At 45.8% G+C, this 18,031-nt stretch overlaps 1 protein-coding gene across 2 annotated transcripts in view; it reads right to left on the bottom strand.

Moving 5' to 3' along the window:
- Window positions 1-18,031, bottom strand: part of LOC126983762 (uncharacterized) — an 84,113-nt gene that overhangs the window by 4,901 nt on the left and 61,181 nt on the right. For both annotated transcript variants that reach the window (XM_050836882.1, XM_050836952.1), the window contains exons 3-6: window positions 1,832-2,338; window positions 1,517-1,668; window positions 1,191-1,350; window positions 635-1,027 (exon numbers count right to left, since the gene is read on the bottom strand). In XM_050836882.1, the coding sequence (XP_050692839.1) occupies window positions 635-1,027; window positions 1,191-1,350; window positions 1,517-1,668; window positions 1,832-2,338 (1,212 nt within the window). The remainder of the gene's footprint in view (window positions 1-634; window positions 1,028-1,190; window positions 1,351-1,516; window positions 1,669-1,831; window positions 2,339-18,031) is intronic.

The raw sequence follows: 18,031 nt of genomic DNA, 5'->3' as shown, positions 1-18,031 counted from the left end.
AAGACAAAGTAATTGAGAGCTCAGCACCAGACCTTATGCCACGGCACTGAAGGCCCTTGTCTCTATTACTCAAGAATACAATGACAGAAAGCAAGTTTTCTATTTAATGAAGTAAACTTTTGATACAGTGGGATAAATTGAGCCACTCCCTTCCACTTTATCAAAATTTCAACAATTTTTGCTCATAAGTGGATTACTTCACAAAACTGAATAGCATCACATTATAATTTGTGAAAAAAATTACATCTATTCCTTAAATCTTGATTTAGTGAAGTATCCCACTAAACTGAATGAGAAAGTACAGGAAAATGCTTTCCAATAAATGAGCTTACTGTATCTAATCATAATCCACCCCTCCATAATGATTCATTTATTGAGGTGTGTAGTCCTGGCACTGCAAATACTGTCCCCTCCACAAACATGATTGCAGCAACGAAGCAGGAAGTAAACAACCGCTCCAAGCTGATGTACTTGCACAAGAAGCAATGTGACAAAAAATAAATAAATAAATAAATAAATAAAAAATAAATAAATAAATAAATAAATAAATAAATAAATCACATAACTATTCATCTACCTGTATTGGAGAGGCCTGGACAAACCTAACTGATTCCACACACACATACACACACACCTCGCCCCGCTGGCTCTCCGGAGAGGCGTAGGGTCCCTCCCCCTCGTGGTCGGTGTCGCTGTCGCTGTCCCACTCGTCGCCCAACGCCGAGAGGGTGGACACTGCCGCCGCCGCTGCCGTCACTGCTGCCGCCGCACTCACCACCGAGGAGGGTGAGGCGGTTCCCGGGAGGGACTTCCTGAGAACGCCGTTGACCTGCTTCATGTCTTTCTTGGGCACGGCACCGCTGGCGGCGTTGGACTGCTCGACGGCGCCACCTCGGGGCTTCGCCATGGCTCCCGCCACGGCTGCTACCGCTGTCGCTGCAACCGCCGCCACTGCCGCTGTGGCAGCACCCCTCTTCAGGTGACCTTCGGACTCTGGCAATCCGTCTAGGTCTGACTCGGATGCGGTCTGTGGTGAACATAACACTTAGTACATGCACATCAACATTTACCGAACACTGTATATTACTGATACTAAAGGTAAAATTTCCCATCAAAAAGTGTAAAGACGGGCCATCACCCCCCAGCAAGGCTATGCTGTGCTGTGCTATGTTTGCATCTCGCCACCTCACCTCGGACATCTCTGAGGACAGCGGCGTCTGGGAGCCAGTGGAACCCACATCGCTGGAGGAACCCACGGAGCCGGTGCGCGCCGAGGCCATGGACAGCAGGAAGGAGAATTGGCGGTAGGTGAGCGTCTTCACCACCACCATCAGGTCCGCCGGCGTGAACCTGCAGCAGACACGGAGGGAAGAAGAGGGTTAAGTCAAATACTGTAAGTCATCCTGACCCTTCCCTGAGGGGTCACCTTTAAAGTCGTGCAATTTTGGTAAAGAACCCCAGACTGATGGTCATTTACGCACACTGCTCCGTCACGTTGTGCATGCCAGACACTCACCCCTCGGTCTTCTCCGCCACCAACATGATGTCTTTGTCAGAAAGGTTGTGGTGGACATCCTGGAAGAGGTTCCGGAGCAGGTTGTATCGCGTCTGCTTGTCCGGGAGACCTACGAGGTAAACGCCGCGGAATCTACTCAGCAGCTCGTGGTCCTGTAACAAGGCAGACGGGAAAACAGGGCATTAATGGTCTGACTTGACACGGCACCCGGACGTGACTGACTCGATTCATTATACTTGAAAAAAGAGCAGTTAGTGAGCTTAAAAGCAGAATACTAGGTTATACAAGTTGAAGCTAGGTGTGCCCCAGACTTACCTTGTAGAGCATCCACGGGGCACTGGTGGCCGCCACCACGATGATGCCGTTGTTGTCTGGGTAGGCCGATTCGTCATCGCTGAACACCTCCTCCTCGTCTTCGTCGGGCGGGGCGGAGGGTCGGGGCCGGGACGTGGTGGAGGCTGGGCTGGAGGCTCGGCTTCCTCCCACGCCGTTTACGCCACGGCTGGCGCTCACTAGGCTGTCCGTCGGGTTCTTGGAGGACTTTGGATCTAGGATCTTGAGTTTGCGAGGGCCGAGCTGCGTGAAGAGCTCGTCGCGGATGTTCTGAACGAGGGGCGAGCACTCAGGATCACGGTCGTGGTTGGCGAAGATGGTGTCCACGTCGTCCATGAACACCAGCGACGGGTAGTTCTCCCGCGCCTGCTCGAACAGCTTCCGCACGGCCGGGGCGCCGCGCACCTGGTTGGTGTGGACACCGTACAGCGGCATCTCGCAAACATTGCTCATCTGCTTCACCAGGTACGTCTTGCCGGCGCCGGGAGGCTGCGGGAGGAGAAACACATTATAACATGGCGACAGCTTAGCAGACCCCAATTATGAAGTCGAAACAGTAAATGACACACCGACCCGCGAAATGGAACACCACAGCGAGAGAGAAAAATAAGTACCATTAAAACGGAAAATGAATACACATGATAATTCAAATAACAAAAAAACTATGACGCTTAGACCTTGCATTACACACACACACACACACACACACACACACACACACACGAAATCCACATTATCCACTCCTCCTCCTCCTTGCCGCAAATAACGTTCGCACTATTTTCAGCGGAGCAGCGGCACGCCACCGCCACCGCCGCCGCCATCATAAAAACAAAGATAAAAATAAGAGTCGACATAAAACCTCCCCGCCTTGAGTGCGCGCCAGACAGCTTAGTGCAGGTCATTCCTCGGCCGTTTATGGAGGAGTTTTTTAGCTCATGTTTCTTTTTATCGGTAATCTTTTGTGTGGCTATTCTTTTTGGCTAAACATTTACTTTTTGTGTGTTTCTTTTTATTGATCAGATCTTTGTAGCTTTGACTTTTTATCCGTATTTCTGAATCCAACGTTTATATTTTATGCGTTTATCAATTCATAGTTTTTATTTTTACTTGTTAAATTTATTTTCTCTCTCTCTCTCTCTCTCTCTCTCTCTCTCTCTCTCTCTCTCTCTCTCTCTCTCTCTCTCCTAGCCACTGACCTGGAACAGTTAAGACCCATCCTTTTAGGGAATGGAAGGGGATGCAGAGAAGGGGAAGGAAGAGTGAGATGTAAAGATAATAGGAATGGTATGAGAGAGAGAGAGAGAGAGAGAGAGAGAGAGAGAGAGAGAGAGAGAGAGAGAGAAAGCAACACACAGACAAACAAACAAGTGTAGTTCTCAGAATCGCAGGAATCTTATACTTCTTTCTCTCGCATTCCTGAAGCTTTTACAAGATCCTGCATCGAGCATAAGCGTTTTTTTTTTTTCTGTCTTAAAAGTCCGGCAGAAGGTAAAAACAAAGGAGGAAGAGGAGGAGGAGGAGGAAAAAGAGCCATTACGTGCCTCTCTTTTCCTTGCATTCTCCTGGTCTCTCCTTGCTTCGAATAGGAGGAGGAAAGGAGGAGGAGGAGGAGCGGGGAGACCTTGTTGTTTGGGAAATCGACACACACACACACACACACACACACACACACACACACACACATTTTCTCTCTCTCTCTCTCTCTCTCTCTCTCTCTCTCTCTCTCTCTCTCTCTCTCTCTCTCCACGACCTTCTCCTAAACAGGGAAACTCAAATCGGTGTTTTATTTGTTCATATTTCATCTTTATGGCAAGTTTATGAGCGTGTGTTCAGGAGGAGGAGGAGGAGGAGGAGAAGGAGGGGGAGGGGGAGGTGGAGGAGGAATAAAGGGATCACGAAAACCATGAAGAGATAATAAAGATAAGAAGAGAAAACAAAGAGGAGGAGGAAGAAAAGAACGAAGAGGCAATAGGAGGGAGAGAAAGAGTAGGAGGTAAAATAAATAAAAGGTGAGATAAAAAAGATAATAAAAAATAGGAAAACTGGACCAAGAATAAGATAAAAACTGCGGCAGAAAAAAAAAGAGAAGGTAAAGAAGAACGGAGAGTAAGAAAGACGAAAAAACTAGCACAGGAAGAGGAAGAGGAGGGGGGAAAAGAAAAAAACAAGAACAAACTAGAGGTGACTGAGGACGAAGTGAAGAAAAAAAAAAACGAGACCAGAAGAGAAGGAAGACGAAGACGAAGTAAAAGACAAGAAGAAAAAAAAGATGAAGATGAACGAAGAAAAGGAAAAAAAGAAAACAAGAGCACAGGATGAGGAGGAGGAGGAGGAAGAGAAGGAAAAAAAAGAGACCAGAAGAGGAGGAAGACGAAGACGAAGTAAAAGAGACGAAGAAAAAAAAGAAAGTTAAGGTGAAGGAGAACGAAGAAAAGGAAAAAAAGAAAACAAGAGCACAGGAGGAGGAGGAGGAGGAAGAGAAGGAAAAGAAAACAACGAGACCAGAAGAGGAGGAAGACGAAGACGAAGTAAAAGAGACAAGAAAAAAAAAAGAAAGTTGAGGTGAAGGAGAACGAAGAATAAAGAAAAAAGAAAACAAGAGCACAGGAGGAGGAGGAGGAGGAAGAGAAGGAAAAGAAAACAACGAGACCAGAATTGGAGGAAGACGATGACGAAGAAGTAAAAGAGACAAGAAGGAAAAAAGGTGGAAGTGAAGGGGAACGAAGAATAAGGAAAAAAGAAAACAAGAGCACAGAAGGAGGAGGAGGAAGAGGAAAAAAGCAACTTGCATCGAGGCGTGACAAGACCAGACCCAGCCACTCAGCCCCAGGGAAGAGCAGGAGGAGGAGGAGGAGGAGGAGGCAGGAAAGAGGTGAAGAACAGACGCGAAACGGTATAAAAGTAGAAAGACCAAAGAGGGAAAAAATAAATTAAACAAAAGAAGTAAAAGAAACGAAGCAAAGAAGATAAAGAAAAAGAATTGGAAGGAGGAGGAGGAAGAGGTCGATAAGTACGAGGAGGAGGAGGAGGAGGAGGAAGAGCTTATGCATTGGCGTTGTCTGGCACTGAGCAATGAAAACGTGCTTTGGGAACGAGAGAGAGAGAGAGAGAGAGAGAGAGAGAGAGAGAGAGAGAGAGAGAGAGAGAGAGAGAGAGAGAGAGAGAGAGAGAGAGAGAGAGAGAGAGAGAGAGAGAGAGAGAGAGAGAGAGAGAGAGAGAGAGAGAGAGAGAGAGAGAGAGAGAGAGAGAGAGAGAGAGAGAGAGAGAGAGAGAGAGAGAGAGAGAGAGAGAGAGAGAGAGAGAGAGAGAGAGAGAGAGAGAGAGAGAGAGAGAGAGAGAGAGAGAGAGAGAGAGAGAGAGAGAGAGAGAGAGAGAGAGAGAACCAACAAACTTGAGAAAATAATCATGTTAAAATATATAAACATTGTGCTCGCTTTCTCTTCATTGCAATATTTATCTTTTTTTGTTAATTTTAGACCACCACATTTGTACTCTCTCTCTCTCTCTCTCTCTCTCTCTCTCTCTCTCTCTCAGGTTTCATTTAGAAGTTAACTGGTTTCTGTTGTTGTTTTTGTTTTTGTTGGAGGTAATGGAAGTGGTGATGGTGATTGTGATGGTGATGATTTGGTGATGGTGGTTCTCTTTCTTTCTCTCCTTTCCCCTTTCTCTCCCTCTCTCTTCCCCTCCTTTCCTTCCCCTTTCTCCCATTCCTAACATCCGGGATTGGGGAGGAGGAGGAGAGGGAGGAAGAGGAGGAGGAATAGAGGGAGACACAAGGCAGAGCAAGGAGCAAGGACACACACACACACACACACACACACACACACACACACACACACGTATTGTCATCCAGCGAAGCAAATTCCTGCCGCTATGATATTTCCCACAGTGAGCGCCATTAATAACGAGAGGGGGGGGGAGGGGGGGGGGAGGGGAGGGTGAAAGGGGGCATTGTGGGAGGGAGAAGGAGGAAGGGAGGGAGAGGAGAGGGGAAACTAAGGGGGGGAAGTGTGTGTGTGTGTGGGGGGGGGGGGGTCAAATACGAAAAGGGAGAGAGAGGAAGAAAGGGAGAGAGACAAGACAGGTAGACGGAAAAAAATGGAAGGGGAAATGAAATGAAAAAAAGATGGAAAGATAGAAAGGAAGGAAAGTATTTAAGACATACAGAAACGAATATAAAAAAAATAATGAATGAAGAAAGGAATGAAGGAATAAAGGAAAGAAAAAAGAAGGAATGGACGAATAAAAAGGGAAAAAAAGTAACATTTAAAGAAAGAAAAATGTTTAACAGACAGACAAAGAGAGAAATTAAAATATTCGGTCATATATAAACAAAGAATGACTGAATATACGAAGAGAAAAAAAAATAATGAAGGGATAGTCAAGGATGAAAAAAGTAATGAAAGACTAAGTGGAGGAGAAAATAAGAAATATATGAAGGAAAGGAAAGAAGAGTGTGTGGGCGAGGTGATAGGAAGGTGTGGCATTGGGTGTGGGTGTAGGTAAGTAAGGTTAGGGTGAGTTTGTGGAGAGAGAGGAGGAGGGTGGAGGGGCAGATGGGGTGGGGGTAGGGGGGAAGGTGTATAAGGCTGAGTTTAGGATTGAATGGAGGGTGGAGGCAAGGAGAGAGAGGGGGGGAGGCAGGGGGAGTTGAAAGCCTTGTGAAGTGGAGTGAATGACAAAAATGAATGAATGGAAAGGGAGGAAAGGATATCGAGGGGAAGGAAAGGGAAGAGAGAATAGGAATGGGCAATGAAGGGAAGGAAATAAAGAGAGAAGAAGTGGCAAGTAAAGGAAATGGAGAAGAGACAAGGATAGGGAAGTGAAGGGAAGAGAAGAGAATGAGATGAGAGAATAAAGAAGGGAAGGAAAGGAAAGGGAAGGGAAATTAGAAGGGCAGGTAGAGGTGAAGGTAAGAAAGATGAAAAGAGGAGAAGGAATAGGAAGAAAGGGTACGGTGGAAAAGGAAACAGGAAAAGAGGAGAATAGGAAGAAAGGGCATGGTGAAAAAAAGAAACAAAGAAACAAGGGGAAGAAGGAAGAAGAGATAATGGCATAGGGGAGAAAGATGGAAAAGGAAAAAGAAGGAAAAAGGAAATGAGAATGAGATGAGAGAATAGAAGGGAAGGAAAGGGATGAGAAGTGAGGAGGAGGATAAAAGAAGGTAGTGGAGGAAGAGGGAAGATAAAGGAAGGGAAAGGGAAATAGAGGAAGAAAAGCGAAGAAAAAAAAGGAGTTAGAGGAGGAGAGGGCAAAGGAAAGAAGTGAGGAGGGAGGAAAAGTAGAGTATGGTAGGAAAGGAGAGAAAAGGGAAGGGATGGAAAAGGAAGGGAAAAGGAAATAATTGAGAGACGCAAAAGGAGAAGGAAAAGGAAAGGAACGGATAATGCAAGAGAGGAGAGGGATGCGAAGGGAAGGGAAGGGAAGGAAAGAGGGTAATGAAGATGGAATTAAGAGTTAAGTGGAGGGGAGGAGGAGGGTAAGGTCATGATGGGGTTAAGAGGGGAAGGAACTGAGGGCAAAGGGTTATGATGGGAAAGGGTAAAAAACAAAAGGGGTGCGAACCGATAAAAAAAGAAATATAAAACAAGGAAGAACAGAAATAAAAGAAAGAAGAGAAAGATTGAAAAAGGGAGAAGAGGTGATAAAGAAAGGCAGAGGAAAAATGTACTAAAAAAAGGGGTACGAACCGATAAAATAAAAGAAATATAAAACAAGGAAGAACAGAAATAAACGAAAGAGAGAAATAAGAGAAAGACTGATAAAGGGAGACAGGTGATAAAGAAAGTCAGAGGAAAACTATACTAAAAAGGTGAATGGAACGAAGATGTGAAAGAAAAGACAAGAGAAAATGATTGAGAAGGAAAAAAAAAAGATGAACGTGATAAACCAAGGAAGAAGAAGTAAAAAGAGGAGAGAAAAGAGGAGAGAAATGTGGAGGGAAACGTGAGTAAAAAGAGATGAAGGTAAAGAACGTGATAGAGCAAAGAAGAAGAAGAAGAAGAAGAAGAAGAAGAAGAAGAAGAAGAAGAAGCAGAAGTAAAAAAAAGAAGAAAGTAAGAAAACAGATAGCAGATGAGAGGAAATAAAGGGAAACGAAAATGATATACAGAAAAAAAACTAAGAGCAGGAAGTAAATAATAAAGACGGAAAACATACGAAAAAGATGGAAAAAAAAAAAAAAAGATAAGAACAGTAACATGGATATAGAGAGAGAGAGAGAGAGAGAGAGAGAGAGAGAGAGAGAGAGAGAGAGAGAGAGAGAGAGAGAGAGAGAGAGAGAGAGAGAGAGAGAGAGAATGGAACTGATTAAGGGCAAGAATATGAAAAAAAGACAAAACAAAATCAGACAGAAGGCAAATGCAAAAAAGAAAAGAAACAGAAAAATGAAAGAACTGTAAAGAGATGATTTGTGGGCTGAATATAAGGAGGAGGGGACGAATATGAGGAGGAGGAGGAGGAGGAATAGGAGGAAGAGGAAGAGGAGGAGGAGAATATGGGTCAGATAGTTGTAAAGAAAACGATAAAGATTTCGTGTGTGTGTGTGTGTGTGTGTGTGTGTGTGTGTGTGTGTGTGTGTTTCGCCATGGCCACAAACATCCACCAACACCACCTCCACTACCACCACCACCACCATCGCGGCAACCACCATTTCTACAACTATTTTCTCTGGTCGGCCTTCCTTACGGTCTCTCTCTCTCTCTCTCTCTCTCGGCAAAGGAATTTCAACACACTAGTACATACCAATCCTTTGTCTCGATTAGGACGAATTAAAACGCTCTATTAGGAGGAGGAGGAGGAAAGGGGAAAAAGATAATGGGAGAAGGAGTGAATGAAGGGTGGTTATGTAATGAGGGAGGGAAGGGAGAGGAAGAGAAGGGAGAGAAGGGTGAAGGGAAGGGCGAGGGAGAGGATGAAAAATGTTGACTGCACTACTACTACTACTACTACTACTACTACTACTACTATTACTACTACTACTATTACTACTATTACCGGGTATGTTTATGGTGCTTCTGCCATAACCAAGACACCATAAAACTCCTTCATCCCTTCCCTTTCTTTCCCTTAATCCCTTTCCTTTTTTTATTTCGTTCTTTTTCCTTTTCCTTTTTTTATTATCCTCTTCTTACACATTGTCTTCAACTTTCTTCCTCTTCCTCTTCTTCTTCTTCTTCGTCTTCTTCTCCTTCTCTTCACCCAAGGTCACGAGGGAAAATATTTGATGCCTGACGCACCTGTCCTACATCCCCCCCCCCCCCTCTCTCTCTCTCTCTCTCTCTCTCTCTCCCTGACCTGCCTCATTCTACCTCCCTCGTTCCCCCTTCCTCCCCTCCTCCAGTCTGCCTCCACGATCATATTTCCTCCCCAGCCTTCTTTCGCGGCTCATTACTAGGGAACAAGGAGGAGGAGGAGGAGGAGGAGGACAGCAACCAGACCTGCCCAGTAACAAGCATCTTTGAAGAACACTAAAGAAATGAGATACTCCTCCTCCTTCTCCTTCTCTTTCTCCTTTTCCTCCTCCTTCTTCTCCTTCTTCTTCTTCTTCTTCTTCTTCTTCTTCTTCTTCTTCTTCTTCTTCTTCTCCTCCTCCTCCTCCTCCTCTACTTCCTCTCCTTCAGGTCTTCATCTTCAAGAAAACTGTAAACTGAAGAGGAGAAGGAGGACGAAGAGGACGAAAAAGAAAAGATAAAGCTGATGAAGGCGATAGATGCGAAAAAACAATGAAGATGCTGTTGTTACTAAGATAATAAGAAAAGCAGTAGTAGTAGTAGTAGTAGTAGTAGTAGTAAGAGGAGGAGGAGGAGGAGGAGGAGGAGGAGGAGGAGGAGGAGGAAGGATCAGGAAAGGAGGAAGGAAAGGAGACGTCTTCCCAGTTTATGACGACGTGGAGTGGTCGTCGCACAATACCGCCTATTTTATGGTGTTCGTAACGACGGTGGTGTTATGGTGTCCCCCGTGGTGATGACCCCCCCCCCTGCACCCCCACACACAGCTTCCTTCTCCTTCCCTCCATAACCCTCCACCTTCTCCACCTATGCCAAATGCAACCTTCCCCTTCTACCTTTCACCTTTCTTCCTCTCTCCTTATCTTCCTTACACGCGCTTACTTTCCCTTCACCCTTTTCCAACAGTCTCCTTCACCCCTTGCCTTGCCTTGCCTTGTCTTTCTTTTCTTTTCCTTTCCTTCCCTTCTCTTTTCTTCTCTTCTCTTCTCTTCTCTTTTCTTCTCTTTTCTTCTCTTTTCTCTTCTCTTCATTTCCTCTCCTTCGATCTATTTCCCTCTTGCATGACTTATAATCCGAGACCTTATGTACCTTTTATTTTCTTGAAGGCATCCGTCACTGGAACAACTATCCTGTGCGGAAGTTAGATTTATTTTATTTTTAGGGACCTGAAGTTACCTGACGAAGAGGTTAATTGGAGAGGTAAAGCAGGTTGCCTTTCCGTTACCTGCTTTTCTATGTTTCCAAGTTTTTTATACTGCCTTCTCCTTCTTCCTTCTCTTCTTTACCATTCTTCTAAACCAGCCTCTTTTTTTCTTTCCTTTACAGTTATACAATCTCTCTCATTCTTCTCGACCTCCTCCTCCTCCTCTTACTTATACTCCTGCCTGTTTTTTTTTTCTCTCCTCCTCCTCCTTTTCTTGTTTACTTACCCTTCTAAACTATCCTCTTTTTTTCCTCTATAGTTATTAAAATCTTTCCCATCTTTTTCCCCCTTATCCTCCTACCTGTTCTTCTCCTCCTCCTCCTCCTCCTCGGTAATAAAGACTTAAGTCGACGGGGAGTTAAAATTTTCCCGTCAAGTGGAAAGGAAAAACTAAAAGGAAGAAAAAAACACGCGAAAGAAAACATCCTCCCTTCATCCCCCGTTTCTCAAGTCCCGTGGGAAACTAGGACGGACGCCCCCTCCTCCTCCTCCTCCTCCTCCTCCTCCTCCTCCTCCTCTTCCTCCTCCTCTTCTTCTTCTTCTCCACCTCCTCCTCTTTCCCTGATTCTGCTTCTTGTTTTTCCTCTTCTACTTCAATTTCTCCTTTTTTTTCTACTACTACTTCTACTACTATTACTTCTCCTCTGCTTCTCTCTCTTATTTTTTTCCTCTTCTTCTTCTTCTTCTTCTTCTTCTTCTTCTTCTTCTTCTTCTTCTTCTTCTTCTTCTTCTTCTTGTCTTTCTTCCACCTTTCCTCCCAGTTTATTTTTCTCTTCCTCCTACGTCTGTTCCTCTTCTACAGTTATACACTCCTCTTCCTCCTTCTCCTCCTCCCCTTTTCCTTCTTCTCCTCCTCCTCCTCCTCCTCCTCAAGTCGGCGCCAGGTGGAGGGACGCCGGTTTTCCTCTCCTCCTCTCCTCTGTTTACATTTTCCCTCCAGTGACTTTCTTAGGTTTCAGATGTTTTTTTCCTCCTCCTCCTCCTCCTCTTCCTCCTCCTTAGCAGCTTCCTCCCCATATCACTTTTCCTCTCCTCCCTCCCCCTCCGCCTCCTCTTTCCCTTGGCTCGATTCACAGCACCGAGGAGGTAGGGAGGAAACGAAGAAGAACAAGAATAAGAGAGGAAACGAAGAACAAGAACAAGAAAGAAGAATAAGAAAATAACATAAGGAGTCTGCAACATTAACATCACCTATATTCCCAATCCAGGTATTTAATTAACCTTTCCTATAAGAACCTATCGTATTGGCACAACCTTTCCTTTCACGTATCTATTGCATTGGCACCTCAGAATCTATCGCTTGGCACCTAACCTCTTAAGCATCTATCGTATTGGCACTCTCAAGCATATATCGTATTGGCAGTTAACCTTTCCTCTTAACTATCGTACTGGCACCTAACCTTCCCTCTCTCAAGCATATATCGTATTGGAAGTTAACCTTTCCTCTTAACTATCGTACTGACATCTAACCTTTCCTCTCGCAAGTATCTATCGTATTGGCACACCTCATGTATCTATCGTGGTGAGTGCCAAGCCTGTGCCACTCATCCACCACTCTATTAGTGAACCATATGTTGCCTGTGTCTTCGTTGAATCTGAAGTAGAGGTGATGGAAGGGTAGATGGGAAAAAGGAAGGGAGAGAAGAGGGAGGGAGGGAAGATAAGGTAACGAAGGGGTGGAGAAAGGGGTGATTATAACGAGGAAGGGGAAGGAAGGAAAGGGGAGGAGAATGGGGAGGAAAAGGGAGGATTAAACGGATGCTGGGATGACACATAACGGTAAGGAGGAGAAGGAGGAGGTAGAAAAGTAGGAGGAGGGGGAGGAGGAGGAAGAGCCGGAGGAAGGGGAAGAGGTGGAGGAAGGGGAAGAGGTGGAGGAAGGGGAAACTAAGGAGGTGGAGGAAGGGGAAACTAAGGAGGTGGAGGAGGCATAAGAAAAATAAAGTAGAAGAGGGAAGGGGAAGAGTAGAAAGAGAGGATGGAAGAGGGGATAGAGGAGGAGGAGGAGGAGGAGGAGGAATGGTAGTATTAGAAAGTCTGGCCCGAAGGTCGAGAGAGAGAGAGAGAGAGAGAGAGAGAGAGAGAGAGAGAGAGAGAGAGAGAGAGAGAGAGAGAGAGAGAGAGAGAGAGAGAGAGAGAGAGAGAGAGAGAGAGAGAGAGAGAGAGAGAGAGAGAGAGAGAGAGAGAGAGAGAGAGAGAGAGAGAGAGAGAGAGAGAGAGAGAGAGAGAGAGAGAGAGAGAGAGAGAGAGAGAGAGAGAGAGAGCAGGAGGTTAGAGTACAAAGGTGGGGGAGGGAGGGATGAGGGAGGCACTCACACACACACACACACACACACACACACACACACACACACACACACACACACACACACACACACACACACACACACACACACACACACACACACACACATGTGGAGGGGGGGAGGATTAAGGAATACGTGTTTGATTGGGGGAGAGGAGAGAGGAAGAGGAGGGGAGAAAGAGAGAGGGAGAGGAGAGGAGAGGAGGGAGGAGGAGGAGGAGAGGGAGGAGGAGAGAGAGAGAGAGAGAGAGAGAGAGAGATAGAGAGAGAGAGAGAGAGAGAGAGAGAGAGAGAGAGAGAGAGAGAGAGAGAGAGAGAGAGAGAGAGAGAGAGAGAGAGAGAGAACTTTCCTAGTCATGCCATGTTTAACCTTTACCTACGCCACCACAACTCTCTCTCTCTCTCTCTCTCTCTCTCTCTCTCTCTCTCTCTCAAGAAGGCCTAATTTTTTCTCCCTTTAGGCTGTGCAGTTCGCTTGAGGTTAGAAGAGCCTGACCGCGCCCTCCTCCTCCTCTCCCTCCTATCATATTTACCTCCCTCCATCTTTCCCTCCTTTGCCTCTCCTAATTTCCCTCCTATTTCTTCCTTATATCTCCTCTTTCCTTCTTTACTTTTGGTCTTTCTCTCCCTCCTCCTTCATCATCCTGCCTTCTATCAGCGTCTTTTCACCTTCATAACATTCTTACTTTATAATTTCCTTCCTTTTTCTTCCTTTTCTTCCTTCTTCCCTTCACTTTCCCTCCTTAATTTCACCAATCCTTTCACTGTTTCCTCTCCTCATTCTCTTATTCCCGTTTCTTCCTTCGCTTTCCTTCCTTTTCCTTAAATTTCCCTCATTTCTTGTTCCTTTCTTTGTCCTTCCTTCCTTCGTGGTTCCTTCCTTCCTTCCTTCCTTCCTTCCTTCCCTCCCTCCCTCCCTCTCCTCCTTTTCCATCCTCCCTCCATTCTTTTCTTTACCCCCAAATATTTTTTTCTCTCCCTTCAACCTTGAGCCTTTTTTATACCTACCTCCCTCCGTTCCTCCTGCCTTCCCTCCCTCCTCCTCCGCCTCGCTGAAGATGCCACTCACGAAACAAAAGAAGATGGTGATGCGTCCTGACGTCTCATGGGTAGATGGGGGGAGGGGGAGGGAAGGAAGGGGGAGAAGGGGAGGGGGAGGGAAGGAAGGTGGGGGGTGGGAGAAATATAAGACGTTGAGAGAATAGGATGAAAATGGAAGGTGGAAAGGAAGGGGAAGAGGGTAGAGAGTTGGGGGAAGGGGAAGAGGAGAGGGGAGAGAAGGGGAAGGAAGGGGAAAAGCGGAGGGGAGAGGAGAGAAGCGGAAGGGGAGATGAGGGGAAAAGAGGAGGGGAGAGGGGAGAGAAGGGGATAGAAAGACAGACAGACAGACAGACAGACAGACAGCGACACACACACAAAAAAAAGTAAATACCTTATAAGGAGAAGAGAATGATAATGGAAAGGAAGGGTAGCTATGGATATAATGAGGAGGAGGAGGAGGAGGAGGAAGAGGAGGACTTATTAATCTAACGGGGAGTAACTCTGACCTGAGATGACCTAAGGGAGGAGGAAGAGGAAGAGGAGGAAGAGGAGGAGAATCAGGTTGATATGAATCCTGTTCTTATAACGAGATCCTGTTTCCCGAAGCCACAACATTCTGGAGATTAGGTTTTTTTTTCAGTAAAGGACGCAGCTTCAGGGTAAACTTTGATACACCGCTTTGTGCCGGGAATCGAACCTGGGCCTTGAGAATAACAGTGGGCCAGCATACATGTAGATACTTTTTAATGCGTTTGTACAGTTTGATGAATTCTGGATCTCATTATTACTGAGGAGGAAAAGGAGGAGGAAGAGTAGGAGAAGGAGGAAAGGAGGGAAATTAAAATAGAAGGAAGAGTGTAAGAGGAAGAGGAGTAGGAGAGTATGAGAAGGAGAGGAGGAGGAAAAGATGAATAGGAAAGTAGGAGGACGAGAGAAGGAGGAAAAGGAAGAGGAGGAGGAAGAGAAGGAGGAGAAGGAGGAGAAAAATTTTAATCTTCTCGTGACATGAAGATTAAATGAAAAAAAAATGAGAAATGAAGTTAAGAAGAAAATGAGAGAGAGAGAGAGAGAGAGAGAGAGAGAGAGAGAGAGAGAGAGAGAGAGAGAGAGAGAGAGAGAGAGAGAGAGAGAGAGAGAGAGAGAGAGAGAGAGAGATGAAGGTACGCGGTGGACAAGGAGGCTAAAAAACTTCACAGGCACTAAAGCGTGACTCTCTCTCTCTCTCTCTCTCTCTCTCTCTCTCTCACTCACACACACACACATCCTTCTTTCTCTTATCTTCCCTCCTCTTTGTGTGTGTGTGTGCATGTGTGTGTGTGTGTGTGTGTGTGTGTGTGTGTGTGTGTGTGTGTGTGTGTGTGTGTGTGTGTGTGTGTGTGTGTGTGTGGGTGTGAGTGTGAGGGAGGAGGGAGGAAAGGAGGAAAGGAAAGATGGGAGGAAGAGGAGAGGGGGGGAGGGAGGGGAAGAAGGGGAGGAGGAGGGGAGAGGAGGGTAAATTAATGGCTGAAAATTAGCCAACCAACTCTCTCTCTCTCTCTCTCTCTCTCTCTCTCTCTCTCTCTCTCTCTCTCAACATCCGTTCTGAGGAAGGGAAAGAAACCAGAGGAAGAGGAAGAGGAAGGAAGGGGAGAGAAGCGGCGGAGGGAAGAGAGGTTACGCAGGAGGAAGAGGAGGTAGAAGAGACATCAGAGGTGGAGGAGGAGGAGGAGGAGCGCCATCGGCCAGACAAGCAGTCACCTGGAACCCACTTTGAGAGAGAGAGAGAGAGAGAGAGAGAGAGAGAGAGAGAGAGAGAGAGAGAGAGAGAGAGAGAGAGAGAGAGAGAGAGAGAGAGAGATGGGGGAGGGGGGATGAAGTAAATGGTTGGACATCACTGTGTGTGTGTGTGTGTGTGTGTGTGTGTGTGTGTGTGTGTGTGTGTGTGTGTGTGTGTTCGTACGTGACTGTATTTGGTGGTTTTGTAGAGAGTTACCTATGTCCCTCCCTCCCTCCTTCCCTCCCTTTCTTTACTCTCCCTCCTCTCTCCTCTCTCCTACATTTTTCCCTCCCTCTCTCCCCCTCCCCCTCCTCCCCCTCTTCCCCTCTCTTCCTCAGGTGAATGTCCATCTATCATCTCACACCTGACGTCATGTTCCTCTCCCTTCCTCCCTCCCTTCTCCTTCATCCTCCATCTCCCTCCCTCCATTTTCTCCAACCCTCTCCTCCGCCCCCTCCCATTCCTTCTTTTCTACTTCTGCTCGGAGCAAAATCACGACATAAAGTTCTTCTAAATAAACTGCCGAGAAGTAAATGAAGAGAATATATATATTTTCATTTTTTTGTTTGTTTTTTCTTTATTCTTTCCTTCACTCATTCTCCTTCCCCTACCCTCCTCTTCTCTCCTCTTTTTTTTCCCTCTATCTCTCCCCTCCTCCCCCTTTCCTCTCCACTAACTCCTTATCTCCTTCCCTTTCTTGTTTTCCATTTCTTTCCCTCCCCTTACCTCTCCCCTGTCTCTCCCTTTTCTCCTTTTCTAATCCCCTTTTCTTCCTCTACATTCTCTCGCGAACCTCACATCTAGAGGAGGTATAGAAAAATGGAACAGCAGTCAACATGGACCCTTTTGGTTAACTACGAAGCTGTCGCACTTATGATAATCTATTAGCAATGCACTTCGGCAACTTGCCAATAAAAAAGCTTGCTGGGCGGAGGTACGTACTGGATCGCTGACTTCACTCCTGTCGCCTCGAAACAATTGGAGATTCTTAAATGGAATCATCATTTTCGCATTATCTTCATCACTAGGCAAGTAGTCCAGGATGAGATTAGTAGGTTGAAGAAAAACAAATCGCCGGGCCCAGACGAAGTATTCCCAAGGGTGCTGAAAGAGTGCAAGGAGGTCCTCAGTGGCCCGCTTACCGATATCTTTAAGATGTGGGTAAATTCTGGGTATGTGCCCAATCAATGGAAAGTAGCTAATGTGACGCCGATTTTCAAAACGGGAGACAAGTCAGCCACCTCAAATTATCGCCCAATTAGCTTAACATCAGTTGTAGGAAAGATGTTGGAGTCAATTATAGCCAGGAGCATTCGGGATCATCTACAAAAGCATAGTTTAATTCATGATTCACAGCATGGATTCACAAAGGGTAGGTCTTGCCTTACTAACCTGTTGTCCTTCTACACTAAAGTTATCGAGGCGGTTGACCGAGATGAAAACTATGACATATTGTATCTAGATTTCAGTAAAGCGTTCGACAAAGTTCCCCATCACCGGCTATTACTAAAATTACAGGCTCACGAAATTGATGGGAAAGTTTTGAGCTGGATCAGGGCGTGGCTTAGTGGTAGGAAGCAGAGAGTGCAAATCAATGGTAAAAAATCTGAATGGGGCAGTGTTACGAGTGGCGTCCCACAAGGGTCGGTGCTGGGTCCTCTGCTCTTTATTATTTACATCAATGACTTGGACACAGGAATTAGTAGTGATGTCAGTAAGTTCGCAGATGATACCAAGATCAGTAGAGTAATCCAATCCGACAGGGACGCTACCGTTCTCCAGGATGAGCTTGACAGACTATATGATTGGGCGGGGAAGTGGCAGATGGAATTCAATGTCGGGAAGTGTAGCATTCTGAGTGTAGGTAGGAATAACCCCTCACACAATTACTCCTTAAATGACATTCCTCTAAGTAGGTCTGGGCGTGAGAGAGACTTAGGAGTCCTAGTGAGCGCTGACCTCCGTCCTAGGGGTCAATGCATTCAGGCTAAAAATCGGGCAAACAGAGTACTTGGTTTCATCTCAAGGAGCGTAAGCAATAGGAGCGCTGAAGTCATCCTCAAACTTTACTTAGCACTAGTTAGACCTCATCTTGAATATGCAGTTCAGTTCTGGTCCCCCTACTATAGAATGGATATCAAGATGTTAGAATCTGTACAGAGGAGGATGACAAAGATGATTCAGGGGGTGAGAAACTTGCCTTATGAAGACAGGCTGAAGCAGTTAAATCTACACTAGCTAGAAAGGCGAAGGTTGCGAGGAGACTTGATCGAAGTCTATAAATGGATGAAGGGATTTAATAAAGGGGATGTCAATAAGATTTTGATAGTAAAAGAGCCGGGTAGGACGCGTAGCAATGGTTTTAAGTTAGATAAATTCAGATTTAACAAAGACATAGGCAAGAATTGGTTCACCAATAGAGTGGTGGACGAATGGAACAGGCTTGGGGGCCATGTTGTGCGTGCCAATACCGTAGATACATTCAAGAAGAGGTTAGATAAAGCCATGGATGGTGAGGTAAGGTGGGGTTGAGTGTACAGGAGCTGCCTTGTATAGGCCAACCGGTCTCTTGCAGACTCCTTACGTTCTTATGTTCTTATGTCTGTTCCAGTGACGGATGACTTGGCGCAGTAAATCTTCGTTATCG

This window comes from Eriocheir sinensis, chromosome 1 (genome assembly GCF_024679095.1).
Source record: "Eriocheir sinensis breed Jianghai 21 chromosome 1, ASM2467909v1, whole genome shotgun sequence".
Classification (NCBI taxonomy): Eukaryota; Metazoa; Arthropoda; class Malacostraca; order Decapoda; family Varunidae; genus Eriocheir; species Eriocheir sinensis.
This window is presented reverse-complemented; position numbering and strand designations above follow the sequence as displayed.